The 24359-nt window shown below is 37.2% G+C and overlaps 1 protein-coding gene across 3 annotated transcripts in view; it reads left to right on the top strand.

Moving 5' to 3' along the window:
- Window positions 1–24359, top strand: part of LOC122817317 — a 322631-nt gene that overhangs the window by 260929 nt on the left and 37343 nt on the right. For all 3 annotated transcript variants that reach the window (XM_044090537.1, XM_044090538.1, XM_044090539.1), the window contains one exon: window positions 8925–8997. In XM_044090537.1, coding sequence (XP_043946472.1) covers window positions 8925–8997 — 73 coding nt within the window. The remainder of the gene's footprint in view (window positions 1–8924; window positions 8998–24359) is intronic.

The raw sequence follows: 24359 nt of genomic DNA on the forward strand, positions 1-24359 counted from the left end.
CAATGTACATGAATTAAACTTCATTGTAGGTCCATATGTTCGCTATTACAGAGCTCTGGCCCAAAGGTCTTCAAGGAACTCTGACTCCATATATTTTGCATTATAAGCATATGCTCCCACCCTTTTGCCAAGATTTCTTTTAAAGTATTCTAGATTCTTTGAAGTGTGGAAGCTAGAAGAAGCATATTCTACATAATGGGACTGCATTGTGTTATGTATTCATGTTTTGATCCTATTATGATTGATATTCATCATTTAATTATTGTGACAGTGGGTTTTACTCCTTGATGAATTTCCATATTTAATGTTGCTCTAAATAACTACCTTTTTAATGCATAAGCTAATGCTAACATACCCTGTTATCTGTAATATATAGAATATAATTTGAGATATTAACACTTTGCACCATAATTTAAAATATTTGTAAAATATATTGTTTTTGTGAATTTTCTCCGAGCAGATTCTAATTTGTTCAATTGCAACATTGTGCATAATAAAAATGTACTGTTATATTATAGAAGGACCCTTACATATGTCTTATATAAATCCACTAAGCAACTTTGGTCGGTAATAGCAATGTTTTTAGTAAGACGCCCGTCTGTCTCAGAGCATTCTTAATGGTTTGCTGTACATGATTACTGAAAGAGAACTTGCTATTGGTCAGAGTTCCTGGTTTCTTACATAAATTTAGATGTTCTAAACATGATTTAGTACCAAAACTCGTTCACAGTATAAATACAGAATTGTAAGTGAACATATTGCACAGCGCATAGCACTGTACGATGCTACTATAATGTAATGCACTAAGAATACACCTGGGAATGTTGTATCTGTACAAAAAAAGGAGGCTGGGATGCTGTATGATTATATTTGCATCAGTCTTGTTGCCCCTAAGGTAGTATCAAACAGACTAAACACACTCATTTTAGAATGGAACTACCAGTACAGTAGAACCTAAGTACTAGTGTTCCATTGCATTAGCACCTTTGTTCACATGGTCTCTGAGTGTTTTTGAAAGTAAGTACTTTGTATTTCTAATGTTCTCTGAGAGATTATATTAACCAGCTGTACACAGTACTTTGAAGAAAGATCTTTTACACATACAAAGTGTGACTAAGAGCCTGTGTAACTGAATGCCATCAATATTTCTAAGAGGATATGACTGGTTACTAAACTGCAGCCTACTGAAGAGTGGTGGATGGAAACTATTGTTTCACATTTTGTAGATGTGCGTATTGAGCAACATAGTAGCTCTAGGTGTAACAGGTAGCCATTATTCAATTGTTTCAGTGTTTGACTTTTTTATTTAACTCTTGTTTTTAGAAATATAAAAAAAATATAAAAAATGCTATTCGTTTTGAATGACATTTTTATTTATTGGGATGGGGAAGCTGAAAATTAGATCAGATTCTTACTTATGTTAATGGTAATACATCTTCTGTTTGAGATTCATTGTTTTATTTAAGTCAGACATAATGAATTTGTTTGATATTACCATAAGCAAGAATTACAGAGACATGAAATATGAATCTCACACACACACACACACACACACACAACCACTTGTGTGTGTGTGTATATATATATATATATATATATATATATATATATATATATATATATTAGGAAGTCTACATATTCTAACAGTCTGATTCACTTCCATAATGATCACCCCTTATGGAAGAAGAAATATCTAGTCAAAGGGCAGATGATGAGATTGTCGAGACTGGTAACTGACAATTAAATATTTAAAAAATGAATTAGAGCTCCTAAAGGAGGTGTTCTTAGATAGAGAATATACAAAGTATAAGATCTATATACTTGGACATGAAATTTGAAATGTTCGACATAAAAAGATATCAAGCAATTCTTAGATACCCAGATAGTGTGCAGGAAAATGTGGGACAAAGCAGTGATCATAAAGCGATGGTTTGTACTTATGAAAATAAAGTGAATGAGATAAAATCAATTATGAACAGGAATTATAAAGGGGTTTTGACTCTTTTGACCTTGTCAATAAATTATGAACAGGTCCACACATTGCATATAAGGAAGATAGGACTATAAAATCACATTTTGAGTTAAATATTATGGAAACAATTAAAGGAATGTACAAGTGTAGACCATGCCCTCGGTGTAGGCTCATTAATGATAGTGCAAATGTAACAGAGGAAAATTATTCAAAAGTAATCTCTGCATGAGGTAGCTACAATTGTAAAACTAATGAAGTGGTTTATCTGGTGACTTGTCTTAGCTGCTCTAGTTTCTATGTTGGTGAAACTGAACATGCTTGGCGAAACAGAATATATCGACACACCTATGCTATTAAAAGAGGTGATATTAGAAATGCAATCTGTAAGCATTCAAAAGAATGCAAAGGGTTTAAAACTTTTGCATTTTACATTTTAGAAAAAGTTCCAAGAAATGTTAAGGGTGGCATTTGGGAGACTTATTTAGACTATAGGGATTATATTGGCAGATTTTGTTGGATACCACACAACCACAATGGATTAATGATAAGGCATCTATTAACAGTGCATCTTATACTTACATCGGCTAATTTTTAATATTATTATAAGCTGCTGGTAAGGTCATAATAAAATAGAATTTTTAAGTATTTTCATACAGATAGTAGGTTTTATATAGAAGTATTGTGTATATAATGTCATTTATGAATTATTGCAATTTTATTGTATCTAATGTAGCTTGTGGATTTCAGTTAATTGCATCAGTAGTGTATAAATGGGCAGGAAGTGATGTAATGTGTAGTCTGATGAGGTTCTGTGAGTCTGAAGGAATTAAAGCACTTAATGCTTATCAAAGTTAATGGCCTGAAGATAGCATGTTTTTTTTATTTTTATTTTATTTTATTTATTTTTTTTTGGAGTATTTGACTTACAAGTAGTACAGTGATTCTCATGCTTGTTAGCTAAGTATATGAATCTAAATATTTTATTCTCTACTGATAGAATGAGTGCAGTATTGTGCACAAAGAGAAGTGCAGTTAAAGGGAGGCAGTATTCCAATCTGGAGAAGAGCGTATTTATGGCAATGGCTCACCTACCCTCAGTGATCAGAAAGTTAGATATTTTGCATGATACTTTAAGCTGAGGTAGTATCTTGTTGACCTGAGCTTCTGAATGCTGGTGGAATGATACATTTTGGTCTAAGATTAGTTCTTTGTTGACTAGTGATAGCAAGAGGGATGCTGAGAGGGTCTATAATGCTGAAATCATGGATATTAGTTTTCTAGAGGTGCTAAATAACATAACAGCACTATGATTTACAAAGGTGGTTCTATATAGCTTCAAAATCTTTCTGAAGTTCACTGTTCAGAACAGATTACCTTTCATTGGAAATGGTCATAACAATGTCATGTGCTTAAATTGCTCTGTTAATCTGAGGCAAATCACAAGTTAGACCTGTACTAATTAGTGAGAATAACATAGGGCCCAGGAATGAGCCCTGTGGGATCCTTCACATTAAGATCCAAGGCTGGGTGGTGTTGTAAGATCAGGTCACTCAGAAAATTCTGTTTTCAACATTGTTTTCAAATCTTTGTACCACTTCCATGTCAAAAACCTATGTCTGAATGTTTATGCAACAATATGAGATGGTCAATAGTTTTGAAAGCCCTCTTATGATCAAAAAAGGTGGCTCCTGTAATTATACCTTGCAAAGATGTGGTCTGTCATCAAATACATAGTGTTAGAGTACTAAGATAGGACAGTAACTGTGTTACCTTTCTATGAAGATGCCATACTTTTTATTATTGATAATATACTACTTTTTTTCAAATATTTTATCTGTGGGACAGAAGCTGGAAATAGGGCAAAAGTCATTTGCAGAGACTGAGGAAGGACATTTAGTCAGGGGAATAATCATGGCATGTCTAAAGCTGTAAGGGAGGATTTTTGTCATAAGTGACACTTTGAAAATGAGTACAGGAGGCTTGATGAGACTTTGGTTAACTCATTTTAGAATTTTGGGCATGCAGAGTATGAAACTTGTGGTTGTACTCTTGTCCATGTTGTCAAGGAGTTTTTGTGTGTCTTTTTTCTTAATTGTCTTGGAAACAGAATTGGGTAAGTCAAAGAGCCTGTAAAGTGATGACAATTATTGGAAAGAAGGTAGAATAGAAAAAGTCAGTTTGGTACTTAACAGGGAACTGGTGATATTCTAACTTAGCTGAGAAATCATATCTTTCTGCTACCTGCTTTTGGAAAAAATTGAAGTGCCAAGCTCTTTTATTACCTCCCAAATTTGTTTTGGTTGTTCACGATAAGTGCTTTGTACTTGTGTGACATTTTGAGTTTTGGCACAATTGATTTTCAGTCTAGCTTCCTTGAAAACCTCATTCTTAACACTGTTGCTTAATCCATATAATTTTACTCCTTCTTACATAACTGTTTTGAGTCATCCATACCCATCTGATACAAGCATAAAGACAAGTTCAAACGTAAACCCATGTAGTAGAACTCATATTTCAACAAACTATAACAAAAAGGAGAACACAGAACACTGCTTGCTGTCTAAAAAAGACTTCCATTTTTTCATTATAAAAGAGATTTAAAACTGGCTGGTCAGTCCCTCAAGCCTACAATTAGTAAATGCAAGGCTGACTCTGAACTTAGGGTTGCAACCAATTCAAAAACAATCATAAGGACTTCTTTAGCTATTATTATGAAGCTTCTAAATAATACATAATTCTTCACTGCCCTTATTTTTAATTGCACTTTTTTTCTTGACCTCAACAGCATTGCTAATATTATTGTGGATAAATTATCCTCCAGTGTATAACACCCCTTTTCCTCTGCCCCATTCTCTTTCATACCACCCCTCCCCAAATCATTCTTGACTAAGTCTAGTGAACACTTTCCACAATTAAAAATACCAGGTCCACAGATCCTGATTATTTCTTTGGATAGCTGCTGAGAAGTATTAAGTGCCACTTATCTAAACCCCACCATCTACTGAGCAACCTGAGAGTCTCCACTGTTACATCCCCAAGGTGTAAAGAACAGATGTTGCGGTTCCCTTGCATAAAGGTTGTCTCTCTACTGACCCTGGAAATTACAGGATTATTAATCTCACTAGTATTATCTGCAAGGCTATTGAATGTATTATAGTTGATTTAATAAAAAAATAATATAGGTGACCTTAAATAAATTGCATCTCCATCCAACTGCACAAACTTTATTCCCCCGATACCACAGGTTCTGTAAGGCAAAAGCCAAGACACTGGTGAATACAAATTATGTTACTGGATAATTTGTTTTGTTATTTTTATTTTTTAGTAGTCTGTTTAATATAAGTGAACTTATATCCCTGCATACTCACCAGTTTGGCTTTGTAAAATGCAAGTCATACGTAGACAATCAGGTGGAAATCTTTGAAAGGGTTACCAAGGTCATGGGTATACAGTCCACACTGTCTACTTGGCCCATGCCAAAGTCTCTGACTCTATCCCTCATGCTGTGATTCAGTGAAGTATCTAGGATGGGAAGAAGGGGACAACTGCCCTGACTGCAAAGTGTTATGGGGTTTGAATGGATCAGCATGCCAGCTTTTAAAGGCTGGTATTCACTTGCAGTCAAACCTGAGTGCTTTAACACTTCATGTGTGGTCTGAACTGCAGCAAAATGTAGCAAGCAGTTTGCTATAGCTTAAAAGAAAACATATTTTCAGGTTTCAATTTTTGTATTTTAAATAAAATCTGAGTGCTATAGCTCTCCCTGCATGGTCTAAACTGTTGTATCACCTAACCCCAAGGTTGCATGATCTCGGTGTTATCAGTGGGAGATGTCAGTTTCTATTAAAGTTAGCAGCATACATTGTTGAGTTAACAGATTTATTTTTCCACAGTACAGTCTTCCTTTGTGCAATAGTCTCCGCTAGATCCCAAAGGGGGATACCCGGGTAGAAACGTACCAACTAAACTTTAAACAGGAGTAGCTCATCATCTTACTCAGCCACCATTTTCCATCAAAACTTACCACTGAAATCTGTACAATCAGGACACTGTTGGAGCAAGGGAGCTTCTTCACACATAAAAGGTTGTATAATCTTGGCATGAATGTGTGCTTGTTTTTTATTAATTTTTGTTAAAGGTGTCAGTGTGCATTTCAACTTAGCAGATTCCTTTTCTTCCATTATGTGGTCTTTTCCATTTGTAATGTTCTGCTACAAATCCATTCAAAGCATTTAGCATTGCATATACTCACACATCTGAGTCTATTCATGCCTTATAAAGGACTGCTACTTCCACTTTACAATGATAAGCTTTGTAATGTTATCACAGTAAAATGGTGGACCAAATAGCAACCTCAGGATTTAAGACACGGTATTCTTCTACCCAATATTCACTGGCATATGTGATGGAGACAAATCACACCAGAATTATAACTATAATATCTGTATTCATCATTCTAGTATTATAAAGCACTGCTTCAGTCTGGCAAGCCTTTAGGGATTTATAGGTGCCACATTTCTCCCTGTGTAAATCTCAGGTTATAAGCAGTGAAGCAGGAGATCTCTCTCAGGCATCCATCTATCCCAGAGTATCTGTTCCTTTCCATTACCTATGGACACTACCAACTCCAGTATTAAGAATGGACTCTCCAGGGTTATCTGCTACAAATGAATGTTTCTATTATTTCTACTGAAACCTGAGACTTTCACAGCTAATGTAAGCCTTCAAAGATAGGTGAGGGGGGAATTTAAACAGCCATGGTTGTTTTAGACTGGAGAGAGAATAACCTGAGCCTTGAAGTTGGATCACCATATCAGCAAAAACCTGAGGTGCACAGGATAAAGAAAATGGACTAGTGTTCAAAATGGATGGGGTAGAATTAACAGCTAAAAAACATGAATGTCATCAAGCAGGAAAGGCCACATAATGTTATAGGGCAGCAAAAATGTTGAGCTGCATTCTGAAGGGAAGAAAGGGTAGCAGCAGAGGAAGGAAAGTTTGTAGAATAAGTAATAAACTGCAACTTACAACGCTGTATCCAATTTTAAGTCAGTTATTTAGAAATAAAAAAGAACAGAAAGCAATTAAGGGGAAAGCGCCACAATGGTGCAAGGTCTAGGTCTGCATTAAAAATCTTGTTGGAAAAATGAAAGGAATTAAGTTGTCCAAAGGCAGAATTTAGGAGATGTGATAGACATCTTTAAATCCATTTTAAGAAACAATAAAACATAGAGAACATTGCTTTTTCAAAAGAATATATCTGCAACAAAAAAAAACTTGAAAATGAGAACCAATCAAGCAGTCAATACCACATTAAGCAAGTGCTGATCCTATGAAGGAATTTCGCTGAAATGACTTTCAGTGGCATTGAAGTTTTCCCCTTTTCTCCACTGTTATTTTGACTTAGAAGTACATACATACACACACACATGCACACACACACACACACATATATATATATATATATATATATATATATATATATATCACTAATATGCAATGTTATCCTCTGTCTCAAACTCTAGGATGTCTGTCCAACATAAAAAGACCCGCACTGGCACACCGCCATGTATATCACCCACTCGCTTGTGCATGTTATAAGCTGTCTGATATCAAATACTTTTATAGTATTTACTGAAGTTACTTTGCAATGTATACAGTGTCCATAGTGGGTACTCCCCACAATTCGATTCTCTATTGTCCCTTCAACTGGAACTTTATTTTTTTTTAAAACTAGACAGACTTTCCCCAATAGTTTTACCTCTCCTATAACCAAAATGACATTGATTATTTACTAAGGTAGTCAAAAAACTATCTGTTTTCAAAATATGCCAGTGTTTTGCTATTATATCTTTAATCTTAAATGTGTTACTACCATATCTGGTAATAAACCTGAGTGTACCAGGGGATTCTCTAGTCTGATACTCTGTCTCCTGTAGCAGCTCTGTCCTAGACATCCCATTAACTGCCTGTAAAGCAGTATTGACCTTCCTGGCCCCATAGCTTCTAACCAAAAATATTGCCTTTAATTTCTTTGCATGTAGCTAAAAGTCCTCTGCCTTGCTATAGATTTGTTTTAACCTCTAAAATTGGGCCTCTTTCAGGAGGGAAAATCACTAATGACGCCATGAGGTGAAACCTTGGTTTGTTGGGTGTGGCGGAACATGTCTGCCATTAAAAGAAAGCTATGGCACTTTCGTGAGTGTTGTGTATTTACTTTTAGTAACTTTAGCTTATCTGGCTAAATAATGGTTCTGGAGATTGGTGCTGTCCTACATATATATATATATATATATATATATATTTGGGTGTGTGGGTAACATCCTCCACATGGGGGGTGCAGGGTTCCCCTCCCCCAGCAAAAAAAAAAAAAAAAAAATCACTGACTTCACTGAAAGTGGTTTCAGCAATTGCCTTGGAGGATCAGCAGTCACTTAATGTGCTGCCGATGTATCAACATGAATCCCTTGAAAATATGACACATACATTCAAGAGTTCTGTGAAAAATACTCCTTTGCACAAAGAATGGTACACTCCTAGAACAACCTCCCACTGTATATAATAGCTATGTAAAGAATAATGGGTTTTAAGAGCGTGAACTACAAAAAGGAATGTTTCATAATACAAATGTAAGAAAAATTGAGAGAGCTGTAGTTCTTGAGCTATCTGCCATAAAGGTGCAGGTGGAAGGAGGGAAAAGGCAGGCTAGATAAGCAACGCATCAGAGTCTGGATATCTTTGTGTTACAGAACTGTCTGCTTAAAGCACACAGTACAAGAACTATGAAGAACCCCCTAGATCATGCACCTTTTTACTGTCAGCATTGCTGCTCATGCATTGTTTTTGAACTTTTTTGTCCAGTGAAGTGCAGGGTGTATACCTATAGAATAATGGACTGACTTCAGCATAAAAAACATGTTCATCCTTACCACTTATGTCCATCTCTTCCCAGATTGCTGTTGATAAAGAGGATGCAACAAACAAATCAGTGAAATATACAGTGCCACGTAGGTCCTCAAATGAAGGTATGTATTTTTTTGCATATCAGTATACATTCCATGTGTGTTTTTGCATGACATTAAGTCAGAGGGCAAACACAATGTTATGTATGTAACCTTAAATAGCATGACAAACATGTTGTTAATCACTCTCTCTGAAGCACCTTACCAATTAAAATGACGAAAACTACAACATGCAAACTAATTTGTAAATCAAAAAAATAGAACAAGAACATTGTATGTTGCTTAAATTTAGTAGTTTTGTAGCACTGCAAAGAGCTGATCGCTTTCAAAATTAAGCTTGAAACATTCTGGATGCTTAATATGGTCACACTGCTTGTTAATGTAATGCATTGTCTTTTGTGCTAAAAATCCTATTAATATTATGAAGGGTATAAGTGTGGATTACAATCTTCTTCTTCTATATTTTGTAACAACCCTGTGACCTCAGGCTTTTTGGACCCCTTTTATTCCCAGGCATGCCATTAACCAGGAACATGCTCAGGACAGTAATCCCCTGCAGTTATGATGCTATAAAAAGGAGCATTTTTTAAGCCTTCCTCACAAAAACCCACTGTAGGCCATGGCTTGCTGCTATGTACATGCAGGAAATGTGTTCATGCTACAACATGTATGGCCCGCAGCATATCTGTACCAACCTCACCCTGGTTGTATGCCCTATGTAGATACTTCATCTCCATGATAGGACAATGAATAGTGTGAAAACCAAGCCTCTAAAGGCATGATCTCCCACCTGTCCTGATTTTATGGATGTTCCTTGTTTTGGCTCAGAATTTTGTTCTGTCTCTCTTCATCTCTCCTAAAACTGCAAATTTCAGGAGAAAAGGTGATGGGTTACACTTTATACTTACTTCAGAAAATGCGTGTTAGTTCCCATTCTCTTATTCTGTCATATTCTCAAGTTAATAGTAATAATATTTTAAAAGGTGTCCCTAATTGTCCCTAATTAAAAAAGGTAAGAGGCTGAGAGGTTGAGAGCCCAACCAGTCAAACCAACACACGTTAAAATATGTGCTGGAGCAACTGGTTTCCTACTGTGATCACTACACAGGCAACATCTATGCACATACCACAATAACACACACGCGCACACACACACACACACACACACACACACACACACACACACACACACACACACACACACAAACTCACCATACCGCATAGCACCTCCCTTTATAAACACCAGACAACTTCCACACACAAAGTGACACAGCTACACATAAAATCTATGGACCCACAACTGTGATCAAAGTTAAATGCCCTGAACTAAGGCATAGTTAACTGTATGTGAGTCAGTCATAGCAGAAATCAAAGAACTGTGCTGTTAATAGATAGTGACATCTCAACTATTTATGTATGTATGGGGTATATATAGGTATACTCACTTTCAAGTGAAGTAAACATATGTTGACCTTCCAAACATTGACCCCAAAAGGTTGACAAAGCAAACATCAACATACTACAACTCATGCGCCAAGAAAGATTAGCACATGCAATTTTTACAGTAAAAATAACAACAAAAAATGTTTTGTTTGCAGGGGGTGGAGCCAAAATCTATACACATGTTAATGACTGAGTAGATAGATTTGTCTTCGTCTGAAACAAATACAATGCCAAATTTAAAATTAAACCCTTATGGTGGAACCAAAATATGAACACAAGCTCTACAAAAAAGAAAAAAAGCTAATTGCATGTAATAATGTAATTATCAAGATGTCAAACATTCTACAAACATCTCAGCCTAAACTTAACAAGGAACTCCAGTCCCTGATCAAATCAACCAAAGTGAGATATGAGATACAAATAGCCACCCAGGCAAAATACAATGCATAAAGCCTTTATTAGCTATGTTAGAAACCTCAGAAATGATGCCCAGCACTGCACAGAGTTAATAGCATGAATAACTGATCATTTTAAAATGTTGCCTTATCTTCATCCCCTCTCTTTCAACCTATATTCCCAGATCACATATGCACATCTATACCCCTCGTGTCCCAAGAACAAATCCTCAAGGCTCTTTTCAAGGCCAAAGGCACTGCTTCTACAGGACAAGATAACATACCAGGCTTCCTTCTAAAAAAACATGAAATAGAACCTGTCAGACCCCCTACAGAAGCTATTCAATATCAGTTGCTAAACAAGCTCTGTGCTGGATGAATGGAAGACAGCAACTGCTATCCCTCTGCACAGAGGTAGGGCATCACTGCAGCTGGGCAATTATAGACCCATAAGTCTGACCAGTCTCATATGTAAGGCTATGGAGAAGATCATTATGGAATTAATAAACAAGGACATAGGTAACCTACAAACTCTTTACCAAATGCAGTTTGGTTTTGTCAAGGAAGATCCTCACTGCTTAACCTAGATGACTTCTTTGAGAAAGTTACTGAAGCACTGGATAATGGAAAATCAGTGCAAACTGCATATCTAGATCTCACAAAATCATTCAATGCTATCCCACACTCAGATATTGTAAACTCTACCAGCTAAATGTTAATCCCTGTGTAACTCATTGGATAGCAAATTCACTTACAAAGAGGACACTGGAAATCAGGATAGGCAGTTCTACCTCCTCCAAACATACTGTCACTAGCAGTGTACCCCAGAGTTCAGTAGCTTGGCCACTCCTCTTTGACATTTACTTCATGGAGGTCAAAGCTAATGCAGAAGGTTTATGGCTGACCAGATTTGTGGATGACTATAAACTTGGTGCCATCATAAACTCTCCATAGGATACCAAGATCCTCCAAGATGGTCTTTCACAAAGAAATAGTTGATCCATAACTATGGACTAAAAATAGATGCCAAAAAATGTATACTATCTCCATTCACAAGTATGACATCCCTGTAGCTCTCATATCAACAATCCTAAAAACTGTTTTGGTATTTCAAGACCTGGAAATCTATCTGGACTACAAACTGGCCTTCAATCATTATATATCCACTATTGTAAGAAAGCCCTTTTTCAATGCTTAGCTTATTAATAAGGCTATGGTGTATAGGTCCAGGGATGTGATTATTCAGTTGTATTCAGCACTTATTAGGCCGAGCATTGAATGTAATACAGCCTTCATATATACCTGTCCAAATTCTAAACACAACCTGAATGGCAACACTTTCTCACAAAAAAAAAAATCAAGAGCCTAAATTATAAAAACTTCACTGACAGTCTAAAAGCCTTAAACCTCTTCCCAATATCATACAGGCTACTGAGGGATGATCTCTGCCTCATGTACAGACCATCAATAGACCCTATCCTCCCTGATCTACTGCCCATCCACAAGTCCAGTGGTGGAATAATCTCTTCTGCAACATAAATAGAACATGTATCACATCTTTGGAATCTTCTTCCCAGCTCCATTTTTGCCATGCATGGTTTCTGTGACTGTAGGTAGATGACTGGATTGGGACTGACCATGTGCACAGCAGTAAAAATGCTATCAATCAAAAGTCAAAATTCATTCCTCCATGGATGACTATCCAGTCCTCAATAGCCTTCAAAAAACTCATTCCTGAATTAATCTCCTTCAGAAAAAAATACAGAACAGGATTTCTTCCTCAAAATCAGAGCTATCTGTTACTGATGGGTCACATTTACCAACCTAGCAAGCACCCTTCAACGCATTTACATCTTACACAGACATGAAGCTATCATTTCAAGAAAAGTATTTTCCTATAATTGAAAGGTTCTTCAAATCAAATTCCAACAACTGTTTACCAAAGTACTTGAGCCATTTTCAAACCAAAAAACTCATTTTGGAAATCCTAGAAACAGTCACTAAAGTTCAAAGCAAAAAATACATGCATAGTCCTCTGTAATCTAGCAAAAAGCCACACAACATTGAAAATTACATATTGACAAATCCAACAATTGTAGGTACAAGTCAACCCAAAAAATCTGGAAACAAGTCTTACTACTGAATAGTTACTAACAAACTTTATTTCAACAATAACATCATTAATTGCAGTAAAGAGCACCTGAACCTACTAAATTCATCAAAGAATTTCACATCTCCCCACAAGTGTATAAAATGTACCATCTCCACCACACATCTACCCCCCCAACCACATTCATCCATTCCACTTTGAATACATAAAAACAGAAATTGAATTCTTTCTGGATTGCATCCCTCAGGATGTCTCTTCAGGCTCTGATCTGATTGGAGAACATATGGTATTCCCTGCTTCATCATATTTTCAACCTTTTCCTATGTCAGAATTACATGCCAATAGTCTGGAATCAGGCATTTGCTAACCTCTGCTCAAAAATCCCCAAACTGTCCACCATAGATGAGTTTACACCCTTGTCTAATTTACAGTCAGCTTTTTTCCTTACATTCAGAAATATGCCCATATTAAGTACACATCAATATGGTTTCTGGTTAGGCAGAAATGCAATTATCCCCACTTGGACTCACATCGATGACATGGGTCTATGTCTATCCATCAAAAAACAAAGCTTTGAACGGCATATATCATTGAACATGTCATTCATCAAGCCTTTCTGATTAAGATCACATTACAGTAGGGATAAGGCAATTTGCCCTTTCTCCACTTTTGTATGACCTCAGAGTTGGTATAGATAATTAGTGTGGAGTGTAGGGGGCACAGCCCCTCACATGAGGAGGTTTCAGTGAATGGCATTTACGATGTAATGCTGTTCAATGCTTTTACCGTTCAATTAATAAACATAGACCTTATGACACCATTTTTCAACATGTTTAAAGGAAAGCTTACAGATCAATATTCAGAACCCTAACTGAAGACTTTGATCTCATAGATCACACCATCCTACTTGATACCTTTTTAGAGCCAAAGTAAGACCTTTGGTCTTACACTATCTCAGAAAGAATCTTTGATGCCAGAATAGATTCAACAATCACAAATTATTCATGTACCCAAAGGCTCTATATTGACAACCATTCTATTCTCATTTTTATTAAATAAACTCTCACCAGACATTATAAACTGCCAGTCTTTATACATGTAGAGTCATCTACACATCTGAATCCTCTCATGCTTACTTAAAAAAAGGGCTTAGAAAGGCAAATAAAGGAAACAGCAAACAGCAACAGTTTTATAACAAAATAAGTACTTTTAATCCACAAGAAAACTATGGTTATGATCATTGCACATATCAAAATATGAATTCAGTTGGACTTCCAAGATGGCTGCTCACTGATCAACAGCTTAACTTCAGTTTCCCCAGTGTGAAAAAAGAAAGGGTTGGTGAGCAGGGTTGTGCACAGCACCACTGGTGTACACCTACACCAGATGGAGTGGCTGCTCTCCTTCATGGTCCATAGGAGGTGAAGTGTTCAAGCACTCCAGCAGCCAGCAGAGTAAGGGGACAGTAATGACAGTCCTCCAGGTGAGGACTGGATTCTCACTGTCCCGATGTTTGAGGGGCATGGGCTTTTGTTGTCTCCTCCCTCATCCCAATCATGGTGCCCCCAACCATTTCTGTCCTTCACCATCCCTGTGTCTTGTCTTGTTTGTCATGTTTGTTTACATTTGCTTCCTCATCTACCCAACTTACCCAGAAATACTAATGAAAAAAAAACAGGCACCTGTCCCACGAAAAATATCATTCCACACATAGCTCTCCATTTTGCACACCTGTCTTCCTGACACACTTGATTTGATCCAGTTGGCTATACAAAATTATTTTATTGTTGCCACCCCTCATTCTGGAGGTGATAGTTCAAATTCAACTAATATTCTATATATATTTTCATTTTACATTGTTGAAGAAATGAATAGCTATGGTTCTTTCGGGTTCCTATTAGATGACCAAAGACGCATTCTTTTGAATGCATCTTGGTCGAACTTGAAAAGACGATAAGGCAAAATGAAGTGGCATATAAGTGAATTCTTTCTCTGGGAAAGAAATTGATTGGCCATGTCCGTTACTTTGCTGTTTTCATCACATGTGTGATCTTGGAGTTGGTATATTTAAGTAGGGGGTGTGTGGGGGGCACATCTCCCCACATCGGGGTGTGTGGGGGCAAAGCCCCCCACATTATGTTATGTTTTAAGTGTATTTTTTTTAGAACAGCAATTTTTTTCCCTTTGAAAAATATCACTGTTCTAAGCGTTCGAGTTTGTAAGCTTTTGCTTACATGGGGTCGATGAATCATTGTTCACTTTTCTAAGCATTTGATGATTTAATATAGACCTGTTCTTTTTTACCTCCCTCCTGCACATTCCTATATTGCTTTCTATTTATTCTTCCCCCCTGTTTGCCCCTCATTTCACTACTTTCCTATCTACTCTATTTTAACACCTATAATCTGGTCAAAAATAGAATCACAAATCACACACAAGTAACAAAAAAATGGAGCCTTTCATTTTTTGGCCTCTGTTTGCACAGGATTTGTCATCGAGCACCAAGCAAGTGATGGCGACAGCTCTTCGATGGTGTGGCTACTTCCATGCAATTCCACTTAAACATGCTGTGCTAAGGTAACACACAGTGAATGAAGTATTAAGAATGATACAATGACTGGCCATTAACATTCAAAAATGAGCACACTGATTGGTCAGCCCAACTAGCATTCCCGTTGTAAATCCAGCATATACCAATGGAAAAAGGTCCAATTACCTGGACTTTCTTCAATTAATATGTGTGATAAAAATTTTACCTTTCTTTCATTTAAAAAATAATAATATTGTAATAAACAAGAGAGATAGGACAGAGAAAATAAAAGGATAAGAGGGTACATTATGCAAAACTAGAGAAACATACCTGATTATCCTTTTATTTTCTCTGTCCCGTCTCTCCCATGCAATGAAAGTCTCCCAGTTTCTTTCTTTTTTTTATTAAAAACAAAGCAAAACAAAAAAAAAAATAACAGAGATCTTCCTTTCTCTGTTGCTTCCTTTACACAGCACTGATGTGTAATTTGATGACTGAAAAACATTTACAGTTCCTTAAGCACAGTCTCTGACAATATGGTTCTCAGGGGTAAACTATTTAAACAGTTTCATTTGGGACCATCACAGCTAACCTCTTTGTCAGATGTATATGCTTTTTTCTGCTTGTTTGTCTGAAACCTGAACAAATCTTATGATCTGGCATTACAATAAGTCCCCTGAAACTGGTTTGTGGGAACCACTGAACTGACCAACCATGCTGGATAAAGGTGCCTCCCATCCAATGGCCCCTTTTTAGCAGTCTTCAGTACTTTGAAATTAATGAAGTCAATTGGATTAGAAGTAAAACCTTTAACTTTCAAAAAAAAACATCATTAAAAATATACTTCTATACTTGTTTTCCATTGCATTGCACGCTCACAGTGATCACACACTTTGTACAATCTGGAGACAAAGAAGAAAACAAAAACTTACAAAACCTGAGACCTCAAATGAATGAGAGAGATGGAACAGAAAAAATAAAAGAATAATTAGGTATGTTATGCAAAACTAGAGAAATTTACTTGATTATCCTTCTATTTTCTCTGTCTCATATTTCCCATATTATGAAAGTCTCCTGGTTTCTTTTGATTTTAATTAAAAACAAAAAAAAAAAAACAATGGAGATCTTCATTTCTTATTTGTTTCCTTTACACAGCACTGATGCACAGTACAGCTGAGATGGCTTACTGGAAACTTATTGTGGCTATATATTCTGCAAGCATGAGAATGAAATTCCCATGTGCAGTACTTCAGGAAAGTCCCAAGATACCAGGGAAAAATGTGGAAGAGCAGCACAGTGCCCATATACAAGGACATTATTTAAGAAAAGTAACTTTTTTTCTTAAATAATGTCATTGTATAACAGCAATAACCCATGGCTGGGTGTGGATAAAGCTGGATTTACCCATGGTTGGCTTTGTCAGGTCACAAGGGCTTTGCCTTTGTGACCAATCCACACCAACAGTGGGTAAATCCAGCATTACCCACACCCAAATGTGGGTTATTGCTATATTATTTCATTGCATAATCACTGCTTATTTAAAAGTATTACATACACCTAGAGTCAAACGTATATGATCTGGACTCCAAACAACATTTATCAATGCACTTACACCTGCTGCCACAGAGTTACCTTAGCAGCAGGTTATTTTCATAAACACAGTACTGAGAACTGTCAGTATGTTAGCAGGGAGGCTCATGTCTCTGCACCACTTAACTATGTGCAAGCAGGGACAGCAGTAGATATGTGTATCTTGTATCTGCAAACACTTTGCCAACTATCGTGCAAACCTGCTGCTCAGCGATGCAGTTTGCACAATGGACAATCGAATATATTACTTTTGTTTACTGTCCATTTAGTGTTCATGCCACAAAACTACATGTGGAAACAAAAAAAAATGAAGGCACTAGTAAACACATATTTACACTGTAACCATCTGTTCCCTCCCCCCATGCACTGCAACCTTGGTCTCTCAGTACTTGTTCATAAATATATCAACTACACTACATAAATAAATTACAAATGGTTGTCTTGTGTACCATGCACAGCTTTAGAATGACAATATACATTCAGATTTTCATACTTGTAGCAATGTGGGCACCTGTTTACATATAGATGTCTCTTAAATTATAGCTGCACATTGGACACACAACCAACAAATACTACAAATTGCACAATCATCAATCTGCTAACATGCATAACTTTAATATCTTGACAGTTGGACATGACTAGATATCCATTTCATACAGGCTTCCCAACATCTTATCTGCAGCATCTACTGCTGATGTCAGCCACAAAAATTATCCGCAGCCTTGTAAAAGTCAGACTTGTGCCATGGTGCTTGCATAAAATACTGAGTTCTCTAGTCATTGTAGTTAGGTTGGAGTTATGTTCTCAATGCAGTCAACTGCGGTGTGTGTGTGTGTGTGTGTGTGTGTGTGTGTGTGTGTGTGTGTGTGTGTGTGTGTGTGTGTGTGTGTGTGTGTGTGTGCGTGTGTATGTGTGTCTGTCTAGTCAGAGTATAATTGTGTATCCTGAAGTTACCACTCCAATCCCATGGATTGCTAATATTATGACACTTGCACATGCCTACACATCCATTTCATGCAGGCCTCCCAACATCTCTCCAACATCTACTGCTAATGTCATCCACTATAAGTTGTCCTGCAGCCTGGTAAAACTCAGACTTGTGCCATGGCACTTGAGTAAAGTACTGAGCTCTCTAGTTGGTGTAGTTAGAAAGGTATGAGTTTTGTTCTCAATGTAGTCAACCAGGGTGTGTGTGTGTGTGTGTGTGTGTGTGTGTGTGTGTGTGTGTGTGTGTGTGTGTGTGTGTGTATGTCTTTATCTGTCTAGTCAGAAGAGTATAATTGTGTATCCTGCAGTTACCACTCCAGTCCCATGGATTACCAGTATTTTGACACTTGCACATGCCTACATATCCATTTCATGCAAGGTGTTCTGCAGCCTTGTAAAAGTCAGACTTGTGCTGTGGTGCTTGTGCAAAATCCTGAATACTCTAGTCTGTGTACATAAGTAGGGGTATTAATCTCACTTCAGTCAACTTAGGGTGTGTGTGTGTGTGTGTGTGTGTGTGTGTGTGTGTGTGTGTGTGTGTGTGTGTGTGTGTGTGTGTGTGTGTGTGTGTGTGTGTGTGTGTGTGTGTGTGTGTGTGTGTGTGTGTGTGTGTGTGTGTGTGTGTGAGTGTATACATGCACTTGCTTGACATTTGTCTGGTAAAGTACATACAAAAGGGAGAATTATACTTGATTAGTGTTCTGATGATGGTCAAGTATAGCACTGTTATAACATACTCAGATCCGGATATGATGGCCTGTCATATGAGGTGCATGATGTAGCCTTTCCATACCACTGTGGAAACTTGGTGGTCAAAGTTCAGATTGCAATCTGTGTGTATTCCCAGGTCTTGCACCACTGGATTTCAGCATGGGGGGTGTAGTTGATGCTGTAATTAGCAGGGAATTCCACTTTTTAGAAGGTAAAAAATAATGGCACATTTTTGCTTTTATTTGTAGACCTTGTGGTTTTGGCACCAATCATTTGTCTGTGTTAGCCCATCCTGTAATATGTTAACACCATTGCTGGACTCAATGACTACACCCAATAAGCAATAATCTGCAAACATGGTAAGCTAAAGGCCATATACTTTAGCCTGGACTGTTGAGAAATAGATTCTAAATAGTAAAGGGCCCAAAACAGATCCTTGGGGTGCACCCATGGTGACAGCTGTACTGGTAGAGGTTGAGTCACAAACATTTATAGTATGTGTTCTATTGATAAGCCAATTGGTTAACCATCTAGTGACATAAGGGTTAATCCCCAGCTGGGAGAGATTCTCTATGATACCTGAGTGGAGGATTGTGCCAAAACCCTAGACCAGATTAAGATAGAATGTATGCATTGTCTTACCTTCATCCAGACCTATCACACAGAATAAATTGGCTATGACAAAATCACAAACCACCTATAGCATGAGTCAGAATATACACCTACCTGGCATGGTTGGATTCACACCTCAACACACCCTCCAGATGGAATATGTTCCCATAGAAGGGTGTACATCAACATGCATCCATCTGAGTGGGGAAAAACAACACCTGATGCATGCATGTATAGACACATCCTGACTCTCCTCATCTGTGAGTTAGGCCAACATGTAATCCTGTACTTTTTCTAAATGGATGCTGATAATATCCCAGCTGTATGCAAAATACATGTGTGAGTTGTTAATGCTACATCCATGTCTTTTGCATCTGTTAGATGTCCTCAAGAAGGTTATCAAGGACATGCATGATGACAACACTACTGTCCTGTGGAACTTGACCAGGCCAAGGCATTTGACAAAAATCCACACTAAGGTATTAACTACTCAACACTGTCAGAAGTGGCCATAAACACCTATATCACCAAATGTGTAGACCACTGGATCACATACATGGCATCTAAATATGTTGAAATGTGTGAAATGACTTACATCTCAAGTCCAGTGATCAGGTGCATACATCAAGGCTGTCTGCTAGGCTCTTTCCCTTCCATTATTTAAGTGACAGAAGTCAAGAATGACATACGCATCCTGTGTCCATTCAGCTGTCTGGAAGACTACAGATTGTGGACAATCATTGACTCCAACTGCGATATTAGTATAATGCAGACAGTATCAGCACACACCAAAGATTGCTGCCACAGCCATGAAAACACATGAGATGAAAGAATAAATGAGGGGAGGATTTGTTACGTTATGAAAACAAATGTATAAACCAATGATAATGTAGACATCACACCCCTATGAATGCCAAGTGGTATTTCACCTGTGTCTTTGGGATGATGGTATGTGGAACATCCAGAAGCATGTGCCCACAGTGGTGACTACTCACTCTGTATTCTAACACAACTCCTAAGTATGTGCAGGGCATCCACATCAAAGGCCATAATACCTCCATAGTTCAAAGCCTTCATCACACCAGTAACCGACACACAATGCATCCTTCTTCATGTACCTCCCTACATATCTTCCAGTAATGTGTAACTGAAGTTTGCCACCTTTGCTACAGTGAACTCCCACACATCTTATTGAATATACCTAGGTATTATTTTTGTTGCATAAACAGTACTGTCTGATGATGCAGAACCCACATCAAGGTGTTAAACCAGATGCATGTGTGATACCTGTTCCGGTGATGCACACAATACATATATAGCTGGCATGGATTCATATCTCTCAACCTCTTAGACCAAGAAATCTGGACAAAGCCACAAACAATGAGGGAAAAAGGCCCAAAAATAGGGACACTTTTTAAATATTGCTTTTACAAACTTATAATGTTGATAGACTAGCAGGTTTTGCATTAGTATGAATTTTCTAAAGGTTATGAAGTCTGAAACTCAACTGTGTGATTATTTTCTGATTTCTGTCCTCCTTTGCCAGTGATTTTCCAGAAAACCACAATTTTATGAGAAACAAAACAAAAATATGAGGCAAAAATCTGGACAGTTGAGAGGTATGTACGGGTTACATTCAAGACAGTGTGGATTGTGCCATATATATATATATATATATATATATGCCATGCACACCAGCCAACTAGCCTGAATTTATCAAAATGTCACATACAGATATAGCAGTGCCCCTGGTAACACCTCCAGCAGATGTTACAGTGTCAGGACGGTGTGCTTGATTACCTTTATAGATTGCTGACATGTCATTATAGTTGTACAAGTGTGTTCATGCAAAGCCATCTATGATCACTCAGAATCAAATATGTTATGTCAGAGACATGGGATTAGTGGTGGTATTATTCTGATATTGTTCATGATTTTGCATGCTTCTGTCTACTGTTGCACATGAGCCTGTAACTCTGTCCTACTTGTTGGAGACCTCTGCTGACATTATAGTCATATTCAGGCAAATCAATTTGTAGAGCTTCATAACATGCACCTAACCCCCATTTGTAGAACATCCCTGATAGATGTCCTCTTCACTGCTCATGTCAGGATGCTTATATCGCAAAGACATCTTCTCCACTATTATGTCACCTTGTCTGACAGCCACATTATATACATTTTTACTGTGCAGTCTGTACTGTACCATGTTAATATATGATTAGTGTTCCTGCCACAACTGTCTTCCATTTAGATGCCCTCATGTGCTTTACATTGTGATGTTTTTCCCGGTGTTCATTCCTACAAGTCATCTGTGTGTCCCTATTCCGTACACACACTTCCCCTGACTGTTTATTTGAAATAGCAGTCCATATATCGTTATGGATCATTTACACAACTTTTGTACAGAATGCCTGAAACAGGATTCCACAATAGTCTGCAATGTATACACTGTCCTGTAATGTGTTTGGACTATATACATTGCTATATTATTAACCCTAGTAATTATTGTGGCATTCCGCACAATCCAAGTTTGCTCATAGGTAAATGGGTCTGCATGACTGCTGCTATCTGTGTTGCTTTACAGAGTTTCCTGGCTGCCAACACTATTGCTAGCCATGAAACCACACTTGTTTATGTTTAAACGGTGCATGGCATGAATATGTAATTAGTGCTGCTGCTTAACATGCAAACATGTAGTTTGTTGAATCCCATGGCATGCATATACTCCAAACCTGGCCATGAGAAAGCAGCCAAGAACTGTATTAATAAATATGCAACCATACCAGCAGAAAAAGTTGATCTTGACAAAACTGTAGCAGAAGGGCAAAGTATTTAAAATTGATGACAGTTCTGTGTTTGTGGAAAACAAGTATGAGATTCAAGCTGTTGTATCTAGCTATCTTCAGAATTTTTTCCCCTGGAGAATCAAGGTATTTTTTTTTAATGCAGAAGAGGTTAAAGAGGAAATTCAAAAGTTTGTCCAACAAAAAATAAGCCATCAAAAAATGGGACTCTACTTCTCATTCTTCTGAAAACAAAACACACAGAGGGAGTTTGCCAGTGAAACCTTTTACAGTGTTCCAAAGGAAAATGCTTGCGAGATAAAACACAGGAGTTGACTAAAAGAATTGGAAGAACTTTGGACTTGAACCAGAGTCTGTGGTTGGGAGATGAAGATGAACAAGAAGACAACCAGCAACACAGAAATTAGTGAAAATGAGAGAATATACAGAATCAATCACATTTGAGGAAACATAGCTTTACAAGAAAAAGTGACAGAAAGATTGGAATTTTGTTGACTTCGTTAAACTTCTGGAGGCACCAAATAGCATATACCCCACTAAATGTAATTCATACTTGGAAGGGCACTAGAAAGTGGGGGAATGTATCTGTAGTAAAAACGATTTTGTTCTTAATATTTGTTTAAAACATTTCATGGTATAAATTGCATGTTATACAGTAAAGCATTTTCAGTGATTTTTATATGTGGTAAAGATGCTAAAGTAAACAAGTTTTTTTTTCTTTTTTAGTTTTAAGAAATGTAGGCATTACAATATACAAAGGGAAGGGCTGGTTGTTGGGATGAGATCTAAAAGTGCACTAATTATAATATCTGTAGAGTTGAGATATTTTCTCTTACTTTTGCATATAAGAATTTCTGAATTATGCTCTTGGTTTAATCTAACAAGTTTCTTGTGAAAGCATGTGTGTGCACTATAAAAATAAGAGAACACTGCAAATGTAATAAAACTTTTTCCTTCAACAAATAAATGTTCAGTGTGAGTTGAGAAGTCTGCAGCTGAGAGCAGCTATACATTCTGTTTTTATATTTCCATGGAGACAAGCGGACTACAGTCCAGGCAATACATTTTGAGAGCTCTGGACACTACTTGCTGAGAGAAACACAAAATTAAAAGGCAAAAGGTCAAGCAGCTTAGTATAAAATAAAGTCTGAAATATTTGGAAGTGAATAACAATAGCAGCTTTCCTGGTACATAAATACCTCAATGCATTTACTAGAACTGTGTATAAATTATTTTTATTTAAAGATAGCCAGTGCACTTTTTTCTTAAGGTAAAAGTGAATGTTTTCTGAAAGCATAAAACGTATTTTAAACATCTGGAGGGGGAATAAAAATAAGAACAGACAGCAATTATTGTAAGTAGGAACATTGATGAAATATGGATTTAGCATGGTTAGCCTTAATTTTAGGTTAGTTAATGCCTGTGGGTGCAAATGTCTATTTGGAACAATTGTTCCTGTTAGGAGGGTTAAAGTTCATTATTTGAAGATGCGCATCGGTTTGTGTGTTTGTTTTAAATTGCTAGGTTATGGGGGTGTTCTGGAGGTGTGACTGGTATTTGTTTCAGGATTTTCATTAAAATAATCTTGTAAAATGTGTCACAGGTTCAAATGGAAATGACAAGAAACAACTGTATAAAGGATTCCTAGCTTCTTTCAGCCCCCTGATATAAAAAACGCTAAACGCGCGTTTTTTAGCTTGTACCTACTCAGCACAGATCCTCGTGGTGGCCAGCAGAGTAATCCAAGCTTCAGAGAGCTAAAAAAGCGACTTTACCTGATTTAAGTATATTTTTTGTGGCTTTCCACTTCTATTTATCTAGCAACTGTTTTTCGCCTGCTTGCTGATACATTGTTATTGTTTATTCTGCATTTATTCTGTTATTGCACTTGTTTCTCAGTTTGTTACTTTTAAAATCTGTAACTGTTGCAAATTGTTTGTGTAGGCTGTGATAGCCGATTTATAGCATTTATAAGTGTTTACTGTATCTGTTTCTGCTTGTTTTCTGAAAAAAAAAAAATATCTCTTGTTTTCCCGCCTTACTGAGCTAGAATAGTCCAGTTTCAGAGCTTGCTGATCCCTGGGCTTTGTTTGCAGTTCCTGTTACTGATTCTTTACCTAATTTGGAAGAGAGGAAGTTCCCTTGCTTACCAGTGGGAGTGGGAAGCATTGAGCTGCCTGTTGGTCCAGTTTTGTGAGGTTTCAGCCAGCAACTTGTAGTTTATTGGTCGTTTTGGGCCA

The sequence above is a fragment of the Protopterus annectens genome, chromosome 12.part0 (assembly GCF_019279795.1).
Source record: "Protopterus annectens isolate FY-2018-M chromosome 12.part0, PAN1.0, whole genome shotgun sequence".
Taxonomy (NCBI): domain Eukaryota; kingdom Metazoa; phylum Chordata; order Ceratodontiformes; family Protopteridae; genus Protopterus; species Protopterus annectens.